This window comes from Leptidea sinapis, chromosome 25 (assembly GCF_905404315.1).
Source record: "Leptidea sinapis chromosome 25, ilLepSina1.1, whole genome shotgun sequence".
Classification (NCBI taxonomy): domain Eukaryota; kingdom Metazoa; phylum Arthropoda; class Insecta; order Lepidoptera; family Pieridae; genus Leptidea; species Leptidea sinapis.
Window position 1 is genome coordinate 866,954 of NC_066289.1, and position 17,119 is coordinate 884,072.

The 17,119-nt window shown below is 35.1% G+C and overlaps 3 protein-coding genes across 3 annotated transcripts in view; 2 read left to right on the top strand and 1 right to left on the bottom strand.

Annotated features, from left to right (window-relative positions):
- LOC126972240 (transmembrane protein 127-like) overlaps positions 1 to 17,119 on the top strand; it is a 551,958-nt gene that overhangs the window by 524,163 nt on the left and 10,676 nt on the right. The window lies entirely within an intron of this gene.
- Positions 569 to 7,431, bottom strand: LOC126972248 (prefoldin subunit 3). The gene is made up of 4 exons (XM_050818897.1): positions 7,263 to 7,431; positions 6,853 to 7,095; positions 4,770 to 4,924; positions 569 to 1,145 (listed from the first exon to the last, which is right to left on the bottom strand). The coding sequence occupies exons 1-4, from the start codon at positions 7,323 to 7,325 to the stop codon at positions 1,058 to 1,060; spliced, it is 549 nt and encodes a 182-aa protein (XP_050674854.1). The 5' UTR covers positions 7,326 to 7,431; the 3' UTR covers positions 569 to 1,057.
- LOC126972254 (guanine nucleotide-binding protein subunit gamma-1) lies at positions 16,275 to 17,043 on the top strand. The gene is made up of 2 exons (XM_050818903.1): positions 16,275 to 16,469; positions 16,547 to 17,043. Exon 2 carries the CDS (start codon positions 16,634 to 16,636, stop codon positions 16,844 to 16,846), a length of 213 nt encoding a protein of 70 aa, XP_050674860.1. The 5' UTR covers positions 16,275 to 16,469; positions 16,547 to 16,633; the 3' UTR covers positions 16,847 to 17,043.

A 17,119-nucleotide genomic window follows, 5' to 3' on the forward strand; every position in this document is an offset into this window, starting at 1 on the left:
TGGAAAGTGTGATACTTACTTTTGCAGACCAGTGTAGATACACGCATACAAACATTTTCAAATGAAGGAGCTTTATTAGCCATGCTTTCATTTTCATCATTTCATGTTTTCTCAAAAATAACGAGCGGTTAGCAAAATTTTTGCTTAGAATCCTTTTTGACATGCTGTATAATTAAATAATCACAAAAAAAGAAAATTGTTAATCTAAATATAAGTGCACGTGCAAATTGATGTGTAACCTTGGAAATACAGACTGTAGGTATACCTACTTGTAGATATGACTGTAGGAACTTTTCAGGAGTTTGCTTGTGACAGCGGAAAGCATATTTTCTATTCATTATCGCGTGCCACCGGCTGCGCATATGCGACTTATAACCTGGGACATAGATGAATAAAATAAAAGCTTATTTTATATAAAATTTTAATACATGGATAAAATTTGCGTTTTTTTTAGCTAAAATGAAAATTAATAGAGTAAGTATAGATAAAAGTGTACTAAAGCAATTTTATAAATTTTAATTATATATAATCAGTAATAACAAAAGGCATTTCAAATAAACTTCGTAGATAGTTTAAAACGCTTTTATTTTAAATAGATTGTGTTATAATAAATCAAGCTTCGAATTCATGTTATCAATTAATTAAGGCGATTTCTGTGCTCTCTATATAGAACTTGTTGTACACACAAGAAACAAACTAACTAATGCTAATTTTAACATATGTTATTTAAATAATGAACCACATCTTTTAAATATATATTTTATCCTTATCGTTTTATTACAAGATAATATAACATAACAGTACTCAAAATTTTCAACTGGTATGTGTAACACACACTCATGGTTTATGTTTGACAAACAATTTTGGCTTTCCACCACAGCCTCAATTATGTTTTTCTCTCAAGATAAATTTTACGTTGGCTATTTTCTATTAAAAGAAATTGTGATCCATTAAAATATTTTGAGTATGGTTGATATTTGAGATTTTTTAAGGTGTGAGTAGATTACAAACATAATTTAAGTAGCATACTAAAAATTATATGAATCACAATTTCATATTAGCTAGAAGATGCTTCTGCTTGACGTCTCTTTACATCCCAATTATAAACTCTTGCCATATTAACTTCTGTTGTAGTCCATTGGTCCCTGTAAAATATTTCTAAATGATAACTTTTACATGTATATTACTAGCTGACTCGATAGACGTTGTTCTGTAGATAATGAAAAAAAAATACTGTTTTATAGGAATTTGCCAATAATATTTCAAAACATCAAGAATTATTTCGCAAAAATGCTCCCTGTTGTTATAATGCAATTGTTTCACAGCGGAACTGTCAAAGCGTGCGTCACTAAATACTCTCATAGAAAATATGACCATACAAAAAAAACATTGAAAATAAAAATAATTATGGGTCCCAACTCGAAATAAAAACCATCCTATCTCTCAAATTGGACCAAACTGCACACCATAAAGTTATCCCCATTAAAATCCGTTCATTAGTTTAGGAGTCCATCGCGGACAAACAACGTGTCATGTAATATATATATTAAGATATACAATACAAATTGCACCCTTGTAGGAATCACAGCTATTACATATCTGTATCTACTATTTAAGCCCTACTCTAACTACTATTACCACTAACTACCATTACTAATGGTGGGATGATTGCAGCAATATGTTGCAGAACAATTAGTGGGAGCAAGGATCATCTAATGACCTTGTTTCAAATTTAAATATTTTAATTCAAAAAAGGATGTTATATCACTTATTGAAAGTCAAAAATTACCACCCATTCCAAAAGGTATTCCTCAGACCTGAGAAGAACAGGTGCAACAAACTCAGCGAGCAGCAGTTATGTAGTTAACTAAGTTTGTACAACAGTGACCAAACTCCTCATGCGACAATTCTATAAGGATCTCACTTTTAAAAAATATGGTTGTGTAGCAAAGGATTACATTGTAATGGAGTGATGGCCCCCAGACTATTTAATGGAAAATAATAATTTTAATCTAATTTTAACTAAAAATTTTTTTGTGAACGTGTGGTTTGTTGACAACGAATTATTTTCTTCCGCGTCATAGCGTTTCGACTAACATTGACAGATGAAGATGGCGTTCCGTACACCGAGTTCATTCAGGTCGTTCCGACTGTGCCATGTTGCGTCTGCATTTCGGTACTCCATCTGCTACCATTGTAGCCAACATTACGCCTGTGTAAATTCTATGCGGCAAATGCACTTTCCGACTTAACCTCGAAATACTCCGACTTAACCTGTACTCATGTCCAACAAATTTGTTTTAATGGCGTCTGTATTTTTTTTTATCTAAATAAGGGACGAGACGAGCAGGACGTTCAGCTGATAGTAATTGATACGCCCTACCCATTACAATGCAATGCCGCTCAGGATTCTTGAAAAACCCAAAAATTCTGAGCGGCACTACAATTGCGCTCGTCACCTTGAGACAAGATGTTAGGTCTCATTTGCCCAGTAATTTCACTAGCTACGGCGCCCTTCAGACCGAAACACAGTTATGTTACACATTACACTTCACGGCAGAAATAGGCGCCGTTGTGGCACCCATAATCTAGCCGGCTTCCTGTGCAAAGGAACCTCCCGCTGTATTGATATTAATACCTGAATGTTCTATTGAATGTTTTTTTCGGTAATCTAGCTAACATAAAGCCATCCACTTGACCTTGATCTCAAAGCATGTACCAATTAATTTTTGCGCTGTTTCAGTGAGCAAGCCAACACAACTGGTCATTAAAAAAAAATTATCAATTAATGGACATAAATACGCCGCGACTTGTTAACTTTAGGTATTGTTATGGGGACCCGATTTTAATACCAATTTTGTGCTGTAGAAGAGCGCAATTCACGCTATTTATAAACTAGGTCCTAAAGATTAATCAAGGGAAAAATTTAAAGAAATAAACATTTGACTGGTGCATCTCATAAAATTTTTGGTTATGTTATTTATGTTCATTAGCACATTGTTAACACAAAACTTGTTATGCTACTCTTGCTACTTCTTACGCTCGTTTTTTCGTTTTTAGTGGTAGTTTTTGACATTCAATAAGTGATTTTGAATAAAAATAATTGAATATAACCGATTGTTAAGTAACATATTCTTAAGACATCCAATACTACGAGGGCGGCACTGAAAATTTCGGGAATCAAGGAAGTGACACAACATTACTATTTAAAAATGTATTTATTGCTTTTCAAAGTATTCTCCGCGAAATTTGACACATTTTTCCAAACGATAGAAAAAATCATTGAAGCAACCATTCCATTCCGAAGTTGGGCTCTCCAAAATGGCCGTTTTGTAGGCGTCCACAGCTTCTTCAGGTGATGAAAATCTCTGACCACGCAATTTATTCTTTATTTTAGGGAAAGTATAGAAATCATTAGGGCTTAGGTCGGGGCTGTACGGCGGATGGTCTAATAATTCTATGTTTTCTTGCTCTAAAAACTCTTTTAATCTGTACGCGGTGTGAGAACTCGCATTGTCGTGATGGAGGATGATGCGGCGGTTGCAGTTCTCTTTACGGAGTTCAGAAACGACCTGTGGCAAACAAATGCTAGCATACCATTCTGCATTAACCGTTCTTTGTCCCTCAAGAGGAATAGCAACATGGCCGGTTTTGGAGACAAACGTGGACACCATTTTTTTTGCAACACTCCGTGAACGAACAATTTTTGTTGGCTTTAACTCATTTTCGAACACCCAAACTCGTGACTGTTTTTTTGTTTCGGGTTCGTACGCTTATATCCAGGATTCGTCACCTGAAACGATGTTGTATACAGCATTTGAGGATCCTGCGTGGAATCTTTCGAGAGTTCTGACGCACCAAGTAACGCGAGCCGCATTTTGCTCTTCACAGAGAAAATGCGGTATCCTTCGGGAAAACAACTTTTTTACACCTAATTGTTCATGCAAGATTATTTGTATTTGACTCATGCCAATGTCTAAAGTTGCCTGAATTTCGCGGTATGTCACATGTCGATCTTCCTCAATCAACTTACGCACAGCATCAACGTTTTTTTTAGTGACTGCAGTTTTTGGACGATCTTGACGGGGATCATCACTGAGCTTGAGCACGTCCACGTTGAAATTCAGCAAACCAGCGATAAATTGTGGTTTTGGATGGGGCTTCATCACCAAATGCAGAAATCATCCGGTCAACACACTGTTTTTGTGTTAACCAGTTCGAAAGTCATAATAAATCATCGCTCTTGAATTTTCTCGAGTCAATTCCATTTTCTCTCTCTCAAAAGTTTGAAAAGACCTTGTGACAAGACCGAGAATCTTTTTTTAAATAAATAAATGGTATTCAATTTTTAAAACCAAGGAGTTTTCAATTAAAAAGATTTTAATATGACAGGAACAGTGCAAATATTCCATTCCCGATACTTTTAGTGCAGCCCTCGTAATGGGATAATCTATTTGCCTTACTAACTAGATATATAATTTGACATAAACAAACGATAATTTAAAGTTATTCATAACAGTTATAGAGATATATATAATTTGTTATTTTTTTTAATGGATAGCCCTCACTTTTGGGATTAATTACACCACACCACAACCTGAGAGTTGAACAAAGACATCAAGATTTATGAACTTTACATCACTCGAACGTTTGGCTTAGTGGTAGAGCGCTCGCACGGAACGCTAGAGGTCGCGGGTTCGAGTCCATCATGCAGAAATTTAATTTGTTAGAGATATATATAATTATAATAAGTGGCTCCACCGACTCACCTTAAGAAGTCCAAATCATGCTCAACATGAGACAAGTTCTTTTTTGCAGTAGCCATATTTGTTGACAAAAGTTTTTCAGCATCTTCTAGAGTATACTCCAGCATCACATTAGCTCCAAGCCAAAGGTAAACATTTTTTGTAGGTGGAATATCTGCCTGAAATTAAAGTAAAATTTCTTATGATTTTAATTATATTACAATAACCATCTGCATTTACCACTATACATCCTATTTTTTAAGGTGGATGTAAAGAATCACAAAATATTGAAAAACAAAAAACCTTTCACCATATAATATATGGATATTTATTAGTACACACAAACAACTGTGCTTGTGATTAAAAATCAATATTGACTATTTTATCTTTTCTTGTCATATCAAAAAATATGTTCAAATATTTATAAATTGAATATTGGACAAACACAATGAATAGTGTCACAACTCTCTCAAAAAAGTTTTTCATCACCATTATCATATCAGCCAGAAGACGTTCACTGCTGAACAAAGGCCAAAGATCTCCACGACTATCTGTCCAGTGTTGTCCTTATCCAACCTATTCCGGCAATCCTGACCAGATCATTGGTACATCTTGTGGGGGCCCACCAACACTGCATCTTCAGGTATGTGGTCGCCATTTTAAAACTTTGCTGCCGACCCAATGGCCATCTGTCTGTCGAGCTCTGCTTTAGACACTGGTATTTTGGATGAGAATATTTTACAAAGGTTCCCCAACACTGCCCATCCGAGGTGGATTCGACGAATGACGTCTTTTGCGGCAATTGACCTTGTTTTTAAGCTGTTTTAGGGCCATACTAATTTCGTACAGGCTGACTAGGATAGCTTCGGTATAGTGTCGGGTTAATGTGGCTCTTGGGTCTTCAGCCTTGTTGGTAACAGGTGCCTGTGCGGTCTTGTATAGTTGTACATAGAACTTCTCGACTTCCCTCAAAAGTTCGGGCTTAGACGAAAGGATCTATCAGCGATATAAATCAGCGGTCTTCAGCTTTGTCGGTGGCTCTGCACAATAGACAAATCTCAAAAAGTGCCTATTTTTATGAGCTTTTGTTACACTCTATGGCCGCATTCACACAATCTACGTTATGGCAGCGTATAGTCAATGACTTGGAGATCGATTTAGTTAGCTATTTAGCTCCCTATACTGGGAAGCATTGGCCATTTGGCATATTTCATCCATCAATTTGGGAGGGTAGAGTCTGGACTGGATTGGTGTGGGTCTGATCGTAGTCTTCACCAGTTGAAACGGCTCCAGTTTTGGATTGATATTCAATGTGTCTTTTACTATGTGGTGATCACTCCCAGTTTGAGTGGTGATCCTCCACCTCCTAGCCTGAGTGTGTTGAAGTCGGAACGTACGTACACCTGAATGACCTTCAACAAATACTGTTCAGTAATTCTGAGTATTAGGTATGCCACCCTAGTTGGTATACTGCCAAAATGAGTAAGATAAGGTTTTTTTTCCTAAGGAAACCTAGGACCTGACTGGGTGAAAGCTTCCTTCAATCTATTTTTCTCTGTTGCCTGTTACCCCAAGCCAGTTTTTTCCAGCATCAGCCACAATAACTTCCATCGTTTTTTGGATCTACCTTGTCTCTTTGTTGCCCAAATTGTCCATCTATTATCTGCATATGAAATGTGGCCTGCCTATTTCTATTGTAATGACAGTGCATGTTGAAGCATTTGTAGTTGACCTGTTTGTGATTGATGCTAGGCTGTTTATACTATAGACCTACTAAGATAGTATGAATCACTTTCGCTGTCAATCATGCAGTTCTTATGAATTGATCATTTGCAACCATCACATATCTAGTGTTAAGTCATTACCAGTATACATTAGCCAGTACTCTAGCATTTACCTATAAAAACTTATATTTTTGGCAATATTTAGTGCACAGAAATACCTCATAAGAAAGGTCCAACAATCTGTACATTTTGTAATTCAGATACATTATATTAAATTTAAAAAAAACATACACATACTTCTACACATGCCAATTTACAATAGAATAATTTCAAAAGTAAGTATAGCATTAAGAAGGTATAAGATTAATTAAAAAAAAACATACTTTTACAAATACTTGATCACTAAGCAAAAACTGGGTTTCTATATTTTCCTTAAGTGATTTAAGCTTTTCAATCATATCCAAGGATCTATCTAAGTCAGGGATCTGCTGCCTAAGGCGCTTTCGCTTAGTATTTAACGTGTATTCCATAAATTTGTACTTTCCATGTTGCTCATCAAGACTTCTTAGTACTTTCTCAACACCTTCAGAATTTTCAGGTAAGTTCATAAATTCATTAACATCATCCTAAAAGAAAACAAAATTTATGAATAAGTATATCTAATATCTCATTCTTTCTCAAATAATTAATCTATATATACCAGCTGATGATTTTAACCTTTAAATTGTATCATAGGTACTAACAATCATCAAACTGAGAATAACATATTTTTATGAATCGATTTCGTACTTACCACAAATATAGCTTCAGGTATTCCAGAAAATGATTTTGTATTTTCTGCTCCTTCGCTCTCCATGTCGACGAACTTTTTGCAAAAAATAAAATTTATTTCAGTAATTTACAACTATGTAAGTACCTAACACCAAAGAGAATTTAAACAACATACATGAGAATAGAGAAATGTCGCTTGTATGAAATGCCTACTAAATCTTGATACCAACATAATGACCTAGTGACGTAATAGCAGAGCTGCCAATATAGTAAACTAATGTAAGGGTTGTAATCAATCCACATTTTTTTTCGATAATTAACTATACATCGACATCTACATTATATACAGACATCTACATATATCTACAGTTACATTAAATGTGATCTTTGTTAATTGTTTATACGTTTTAGTTATCTCAAAGAAAAAACAATTTACGTAATTAATATTTTTTAATAGTTTTATTTTGCGTTGTGTAATAGTTTCGGTTTGGTTTGGTTTTGACAGTCTTTGGTTTTCGTTTTTCATATGTTGCGAATTCTACGACTTTAGATATTATTTTATATACCGTAATATTAGCTCTGATAAGAACCATTTCATAATGCGTAAAAACATCATATTTTCGGTATCACTTGGAATTTTTTTTTTAGATATGTTTTTCTGAGCGCTGGAGAGCTGTCCCGTGCGGGGTTCAAGGATTATCCATTCTTTCTGGGATATCCTGTATATTCCTCATACTACTCAAGCAGTTGTTTTATTTACACTGCAAACGCTCAGTCTCTTAACATGCATTTGAAAGTGGGAGAGTCACGCTACCATATTTTGACGTCAGCATAATCGGGCCAGACTCGTCCGGGTTACTTACCACACTCGCACAGAATACCGGCGTGAAGTAGTGGCCTAGTGCCGCTATGTTTCAGATAATGGAATCAGATAATGATCGTTGTAAGACGCAACGGTCGAAGGAACGCGTGTGGTTACTAATTTAACGTTTTACTAATTTAATAATCAAAGTTATCCTAAGTGTTTAAAAGTGATTTAAAGTGTTTAAAAGTTTATTAAATATGAATGACAAAATTGAAATTATGTTGAACAAGCTAGAAAAGCTTGAAAAAAATTTCGAAGAATTTGTAGGTGGCAAAAAACTCTCAAATATAGAAAACGAAAATATCGTATTGAAATCGGAAGTGGAGAAGTTAAAATTTATTATTAATCGGGACATAAATAGCAAGAAACTCGTCGTTTATGGATTCCCCGAACGCATAAACCATCGGTATGATAAACAAAGTCTGTTTGATGACATTGGATACTACATTTACGAGACATATGGAAGACGAGATGTATAGAATAGGAAAATACACACATACCCGTCCAATAGTTGTAGAACTTATCAGCAAAAGGATGGTAAAGCACCTTCTCCAAACATCTCAAAACGTTACGTTACCACTATAATAACAGAATACGTCTTAGTGAGTTTTTAACGCCTGAAATATATAATCAACAGAAAGGAAACCGTTCGAATCTCGCGGACACTGAGGCGGCCCCGACACCTCAATCTAAATTGCACAATTCAACAAATACACCACAACCTATAATCAACACTTCAACAGACTTAGAACACAGCACTTCATCGCAAGAGAACGTACAGCATATTAATATAAACAATAAGAAATGCAATATTACCGATGGCGTGAAATCTAAATCTACCTTCAATAAATCGCCGGGCGAGCATTCAACTCGACGTCGTCCCGCTACAAATATAGGTGAAAATATAAGTAATGTACAACGCCGAACTGATCGTGAATTAAGAAATGAGCGTAAAATGGTAAATAGATATAACTTTCGGACCTAGTTCAGACATGAACACACAAAATATTACAAACAGATCGTCAAAACAGTTAAATATCTTTTATCAAAATATGCAAAGCATCTGCAATAAAATACATCTACTTGACCATTTAACTGTTGAATTACCTAATCTACAAGTTATGTGTATCTCGGAAACCTGGTTATCTATAGAAAAACAAAAAACATTACACATAAATAATTATATCATGGCAGCTTCCTTCTGTCGTATACATCATGATGGCGGCGGTGTTTTCATATTTGTTAAAAATAATTTAGAATATTTAGAACGTGTTGATATGTCAGTTATCTCTAACGAAATGGTATTCGAAGTATGTGCAATAGAGATACCTAAAAATAATCTACTACTGATTAATCTGTACTGGCCTAATAGTAGTAGAGAAGTAGAATTGTTTTACAACTTATTAGAAAATCTCCTCATTAACATTAATAAAAAAGAAATGAATAAAAACATTATTATTATGGGAGACATGAATGTTGATTTTCTAGATGCAAAGGAAAAAAGCAGACTCAATAACCTCTTGTTGTGTTATAACTTCCATCAAAAAGTCTCAAAGCCTACTAGAATAACTCCTACAACTAAAAGGTGCATAGACCTAATTTTTACAAATTTCTATCTAGAAGGCTCAAAAATTGAAGTATATGATTTTGGATTATCAGATCACAAGGGCATCATTTTCACATTACCTTTTACCTTCCACAATAAACAGTCTTTCATTAAATTAAAACGTAAATTTAATGACTTTAATATAAATAAATTTAAAAACGAACTCGCGAATATCAACTGGGATGATCAACTTAAGCCTAACAATAACGTTAACGAAAACTATAAGATATTTCTAAATATAATTGTTACTGCCCTGAATAAATGCATACCTAAATTACTAACAAAATTTACTCTAAACCAAAATAAACCTTATTTAACACTAGGAATTAAAAAATCATGTCAAAATAAAAGATTATTAAAACGCCTTGTATCACAAACCAAAAATAAAGTATTAACAAATTTTTATAAGAGATATTGCAAAGTTTTAAAAAGTTGTATAAATAAATCTAATAAAATTATAAATATCCGTAAATTCAGCTCAGCTGATAATAAAACACGATCCATGTGGAAAATAATAAAAAATGAAACAAATAAAAGTACTATAAGAATAAAGCAAAACATAAGTCTTAAATCTTCAGAGAATAATATTATAGTAGATCCGAAAATTATTGCTAATACATTTAATAGTTTCTATTTATCCATCTCATCAAGCCCTAAAGTAAAAAACGACAATATAGCTATAAATTCTAATAAATTAATTAATTCGTTATTTCTAAATTCGTTTGAACCCAAAGACATCTTTAACATAATAAAAAATCTTAAGAATAAAAACTCTTTCGGAATAGATGAAATCCCCCCTTTTTTAATAAAAAAATGTGCTGATATTTTAACCTACCCCTACACTAAACTTATTAATCAATCATTCTGTGAAGGATTATTTCCGGACGATCTAAAGATATCCATAATAAAACCGGTATATAAGAAAGGAAACACATCTGATGTAAATAATTACCGACCTATTGCCCTTCTACCTACATCAGCGAAGATATTTGAAACTGCAATGGCTATACGCCTAAGTAGTTTTCTGGAAAAATATTATATCCTAAATGAAAGCCAACATGGTTTCAGGAAAAACCATTCCACAACTTTAGCGATATACAAATACATACAAAAAATATTTGATTCACTTAATAATAAAAAATATTCAGTTGGCCTACTGCTTGACATGAGCAAAGCATACGATAGAGTCTCTTATGATATCTTACTAGAAAAATTATTTCTCTCAGGAATTCGAGGAATTGCCCATAAATGGTTCATTTCTTACCTTAATAATCGTTTTCAATATGTGGAAATAGAAAATACTAACTTCGAGACTGGAAAGATAGACCACATAAGATCTAATAAAGCTCACTTATCAGGATCTATTCCACAGGGCAGTGTGTTGGGTTGTATATTGTTTCTCATATACATAAATGATCTTCCTAACTTAATAGACGATGATTGTACTCTTTTTGCTGATGACATTTCTATTTTGATCCCATGCTCTAATTTAAAACAACTAGAAGAAAAATTAAATATTACAATGGACAAAATCTTTTATTGGCTAAATAATAATAATCTTGAACTTAATATTAATAAAACTAAAATTATACCTTTTAAACCTTATCAAAAATCCCCCTTAAATATATCTTATTCTTACAAAAATTCACAACTTGAAACAGTTGACACAGCTACACTACTGGGAATTGATTTAGACTCACACTTGACATGGAAGCTATATCTACAGAAATTAAAAAGCAAAATGTCATCTTTTACTTATGCTCTTTACCAACTAAAACGCGTAACAGATTTCAAATCTGCCATTGCTGCTTATTATGCATATGCACATTCTAGATTATCATATGGAATATTAATATGGGGAAACTGTAGTGAAATAAAAGATATATTTATTCAACAGAAAAAATGTATCAGAATTTTAGAAAATATTCAGCAGATGGATTCATGTAGACCATATTTTATTAAACACAAAATTTTAACCCTTACTTCAATTTACATCCTAGAAGCATGTAAATTTGTTAAAAAACATTCGGACTTATACTCAACACTACCAAATAACAAGCGAAATAATAGAAATTTAAACAAATTAAAAATTCCCCAAACAAGTATGTCATTAGTGTCATCGAGCCCTCACCACATGGCAATAAAAATTTATAATCACATCCCAAACGAGATTAAAAATAAAGAGAAGCCTTCTCTATTTAAAAGACATCTTAAAATTTTTTTAGTTTCAAAATGCTTCTACGATTTACTCGAATTTTTTAATAACAAGTGTGAGAATTAGTTACAATATAGTATAAGAATGTAAAAAATGTATATGACTTCTTTTTTTTTTATGTATAACGTTGCTGTGCCCTTGCAGGGCGTCACATATTGTCTACCTATTAATGTACCAACCATCCTACTGTAAAATGTGACTTGCAATAAAATATTTTGATTTGATTTGTTTCGCATAGGTTGTGTCGAGGACCGGAGGCCATGCATGGGATAGGATGCGTTCCTTTTTTGCATCGTACCCTTGGGGCAAGGTTTGTTTCCCTTCGGATGATCCTAGTGCCTGCGCCGTTGCAGTAGCCGATGTGATACTGCAGGGCATGGATATTTTTATACCAAGCTCTGTAGTACTGATCGGTGGCAGATCACAGACCTGGTTCGAAGCGTCAGTTAAAGCAGCATCTGACTACGAAAAACAGGCGTATTGAACTTGGGTTGCGGCGCTGGGCTCAAAGGATCCGAACTGCAAAGTTCTTAAGAGGAAATGTAACCGTGCCTCCAGATTTTTTAAGCGGCAAATCGCCCGTGCGAAGTCAAAGCACGTCGTCAAAATCGGCGAGCAGCTTTCCAGTTACCCGACCGGAACACGCAAGTTCTGGTCGTTGTCGAAAACTGCTCTCGGTAACTTCAACCAGCCGTCCATGCCGCCGTTGCACTTGAGGAATGACACCCTGGCCCATACGGCAAAAGAGAAAGCCGATCTCCTGTGCGTTCTTTTCGCCTCCAACTCGACTCTTGACGACCACGGAAAAACATCGCCGACCATCCCGCGGTGTCAGAGCTCTATGCCTGAAGTACAGTTCAGACAGAAAACTGTTAGGCGAGCTCTGTTTTCCTTGGACGTTAGGAAGTCAAGCGGGCCGGATGGCATTTTTCCAATCATGCTTAGAACGTGTACCCCTGAGTTGACACCGGTGCTAACGCGTTTATTCCGGCACTCTTATTCCGAAGGCGTAGTCCCTGACTCATGGAAGTCAGCCCTTGTCCATCCGATCCAAAAAAAAAGGAGACAGTTCGGATCCGGAAAACTACAGGTCTATTGCTATAACCTCCCTGCTCTCCAAAATCATGGAGAGCATAATTAGCCGCCAACTTTTGGTATACCTAGAGGGTCACCAGTGCCGGGAGAAACTTGTGTCTTCTATCGAGTCCTCTCTCGAGAAGGTCGCGGAATGGGGTACATGAAAAAAACCAAATTTGTCGTATCACCGCTCTCCGACAACACTTCCCATAAAGCCTCGCTCTACAAAGCGCAGGTCCGCCCACAGATGGAGTATTGCTGTCGTCTCTGGTCTGGCGCACCCCAGTATCAGCTCGATCCATTTGACCGCGTGCAACGCAGAGCAGCTCGAATTGACGGGGACCCAGTGCTCTGTGAACGTCTGGATCACTTGGCGTTGCGTAGAGACGTCGCTTCATTGTGTGTCTTCTACCGCATTTATCACGGGGAGTGTTCAGAAGAGCTGTTTAACCTGATTCCTGCCACCGAATTCCAACTTCGCATGACACGCCACAAGTTAGGATATCATCCCCACCATCTGGATGTGTGGCGGTCCTCCACAGTGCGGTTTTCAAGGAGCTTTCTTCCACGTACAACAAAGCTGTGGAATGAGCTTCCTTATGCGGTGTTTCCGGGACGATACGACATGGGTACCTTCAAAAAAAGCGCGTACACCGTCCTTAAAGGCTGGCAACGCTCTTGTGATTCCTCTCTGGTGTTGCAAGAGAGTGTGGGCGGCGGTGATCACTTAACACCAGGTGACCCGTACGCTCTATTCCATAAAAAAAATGCATTAATCTTGCACAGTGTCTTTACGACCTCAATATTATCATAGTTTTAGCATGGATTCCAGGACATTCAGGCATCCTTGGTATTGAAAATGCGGTTCTGTAAATTTAAGATTCCCAACAAAACTTTTATTTCAACTATTTTACGCCTTAACCACACGTGTACCCCAGTTTTCTTATAGGATGACCTAGGATTATAGACAATTCCCTTTATGAATGTGGCCTAGACGAGCGTAACGTGGATCATCTGTTCTTTAATTATCCCTTAATGCAACCTTCTTTGCACAATTTTATACTTGCTGAAGTACCGCACGTCTATGTGCTTCGATCTTTAATTGTTGAAGGATCCAGCCTTCACAAGTTGAATCGAACTTTGACTATCAACATGCAAATTTAATTTTATGTCCAAACCGGTTATTTCTTGTAATAGAGATTTGAAATACAATGCCTCCTTGCAACAGTCTGCTGCGGCTATGTACTCGGCTTCAGTCGACGATAGCGCTACTACAGGCTGCTTCTTGGATGCCAATGATATTGGTCCATCGGCTATCATTAACACGGAGCCAGTGCTTCTTCGCGTCAATAGCTCTCCAGCATAATTCGAGTCGCCGTAAGCATCGATGTTATCTATCGGATTGTTTCATTTGAACAAAATGCCTTTCTTGGGAATCACGGGCAGGTTTATTGTCGCCTATATATAACCATCGATGTTTTCTATCGGTCGAAATCACTATCCCATATGAATACTACCTCATGAAAGCTGAGAAGGACAAGTTCAGCAAGTACTTGGACTTGGCGAATGAGATGACCGACCAGACGTTGAGTCGACCATCATAGCCCGGATAGTCCTCAGGGCGGTCTTATATCGAAGACCCTCAATCAATCTATCAAAAGGTTCTCGCTAAGCGGTTGGCTCAAAGATCAAATACAGATAGATACCTGTGTGTGCAGCCCTGCTACCGATAGCGCAGCCCTTAGGCGTGACTCCGCTGCCGGCTGCACACCAAGCTTATGATATTTTTTTTGTATCTATCTAATAATATAATACATAGATTGTATACATATTTTAAAAACTTAGATTTATGAAAGAAAACAAATAGATGTGAGTAAAAAATAACACAATACATTTCGTGATCATTTTTGGAGTTCTGACTGTATTTAAGTGATTTTATGAAATTATAATGTTGATTATTTACATTCCCAATCGTCTATTGTGTATATGACATTATGATATCGATTTATTTCCGTGAGGGTTATTTTTGTCATAATAATAATATGACAACACCTTAAGACTACTGTCAAAACTATTGCTAGGTATCTAAAAGGGGCACCCCAGCCTGGCGCAACTCTCTAATAAACTCGAATATGCATGGCATTGCGATAAAAATATTGGCGGCAAACGCTATCTCGCTCTAACATATATTCGACTCTTTTGTTTGTTTTGTTGAGTGTCATGTGACATGTCATTCATTCAAAATATAAGTGACTGTTAACAGTTTTTGTTACGAATTTTCGTTTTCTTTTCCTTTATTCGTGTATTATTCAGGGTAATGTGCTTAATTATCTATATAAGAAATGCGTTAGACTTTCTAAGCTATACCATGAAATAAAAAATGTGTAAAATATGTGGTGTAAAATAATGCTGGTCAGATGGGAGTAAGACAATTTTCATGGCTCAATTCTGTTTGGATAAAGAAAGGTAAGCACTTATGAACAAATAATAAGCTAATAAAGATTGCTTAAGTGATTAAAAGTGAAAAAGTATTGATTTAATTCATCTAGAATAAAAATTATAATCTAATCTAATTTTTATCGATTGTCGATATTTTATTGTAAATTATAATTAAATTTATTTTTATTAATTTAGTTATTATGGTATTTATATTTTTGATTAATAAGTTTATTACCTTTGAAATACTTTTTATTACATTATATTGTGGTTATGATGTGCAAAAAAATATTTAAAGCCTAAAAATTAGGGTTAACTAACTGCTACTAATATGTATTCTGTTACAATTTCAGATTCAGGACCCTCGCCTACGATTTTATTGCAACATCTGAAAAACGAATACCAAAGACTGTCTAAAGAAAAAATACAACGCAAAAAAAACTATTAATAAAATATTAATTAGTTTAATTATTTTTTTCTTTGAGCAAACTAAAACGTATCCCTTAATTTCAACTAGTTAGACTTTGCTTAGGTCCATATTAAAATTAACAAAAGAGAACCTTAAAATTAGGCATTATTTATATTTATATATATATATATATATATATATATGTATTATTTGTGAATTATCGATATAAATTATGTATTGATTCCAACCCTATATATTTATTATATTGGCAGCTCTGATATTACGACATTAGTTGATTATGTTGGTATCAAGATTTAGTGCAACACAATACAAACGATATTTCTCATTATTTTGTATGGCACTCCCGTCTCTTGAACGTAGTGTTTAAATTCTCTTTGGGGCACGCGGGGACTACTTCTAGTCTTTTAAACTGTCAATATTATAAGGAGTAAAAGTATTCTTTGATCTTCAGAAAGTAGCTTATAGCATTTGCTATTGCTAATTTTACTGTGTACTCGACACTCGTACTGTTAATCCTCTTTGTTTTTGATTTGGCTATTGTTTTATCAACTATCAAGTATATATTAATAATAAAACTGTGGGCCGTATTAACGATATTAAGTATGTAACCAGATTATTCATAAAACGTTTTATTTTCTTGGAAAGAAAATTCACTAAATATGTTAATTCTTCAACAGGTTGAAGCTACGGTGTAGGACTACGCCCTTTTTCTTTTACAAGTGTTTCCATTTGCTGTCAACATAGGCCTCTCGGATACTGCCGTTATGGATATGATGGTGTCTACTTTACAACAGCAACGAGCTGTAACTGAGCAACTGCGCAGAGAGGCTGCGATAAAACGTATACCAGTTTCAGTTGCTGTAGCAGATATCATTCGTTTTATAAGCGAACACCATCAAGAGGATTGCCTTCTCGTTGGGTTTACCAATCAAAAAGTTAATCCATTCCGTGAAAAAAGTTCATGTACAGTTTTGTAAAAGTTTTTCTTACTGTGATCATATTTATTTCACATTGAATTATCTATTTGTGAAGAAGTTTGTAGTCCTTCGTATCATACTTTTGTTTGTTTACTAATTTCTTTTTCAAATTACTTTAACATATTGGAATTGATGTAAAATATTATAATAAAGTGCTGATATATAATAAAAAATGAATCTATAAGTACCTAATTAAAGTTTTAATTCCTTTAATAAGCACTTAAATCTGAACATCTATTCTGCCCCCTACAAGTGCTCGGATACACAGACACC

Coding starts and splice junctions, on each gene's coding strand:
- LOC126972248 (XM_050818897.1), bottom strand. CDS start 7,325: ATGGAGAGCGAAGGAGCAGAAAATACAAAATCATTTTCTGGAATACCT. Junction 7,096..7,262: donor TACCTGAAGCTATATTTGTG/GTAAGTACGAAA, acceptor GTTTTCTTTTAG/GATGATGTTAATGAATTTAT. Junction 1,146..4,769: donor CATGATTTGGACTTCTTAAG/GTGAGTCGGTGG, acceptor AATATTTTACAG/GGACCAATGGACTACAACAG.
- LOC126972254 (XM_050818903.1), top strand. CDS start 16,634: ATGGATATGATGGTGTCTACTTTACAACAGCAACGAGCTGTAACTGAG.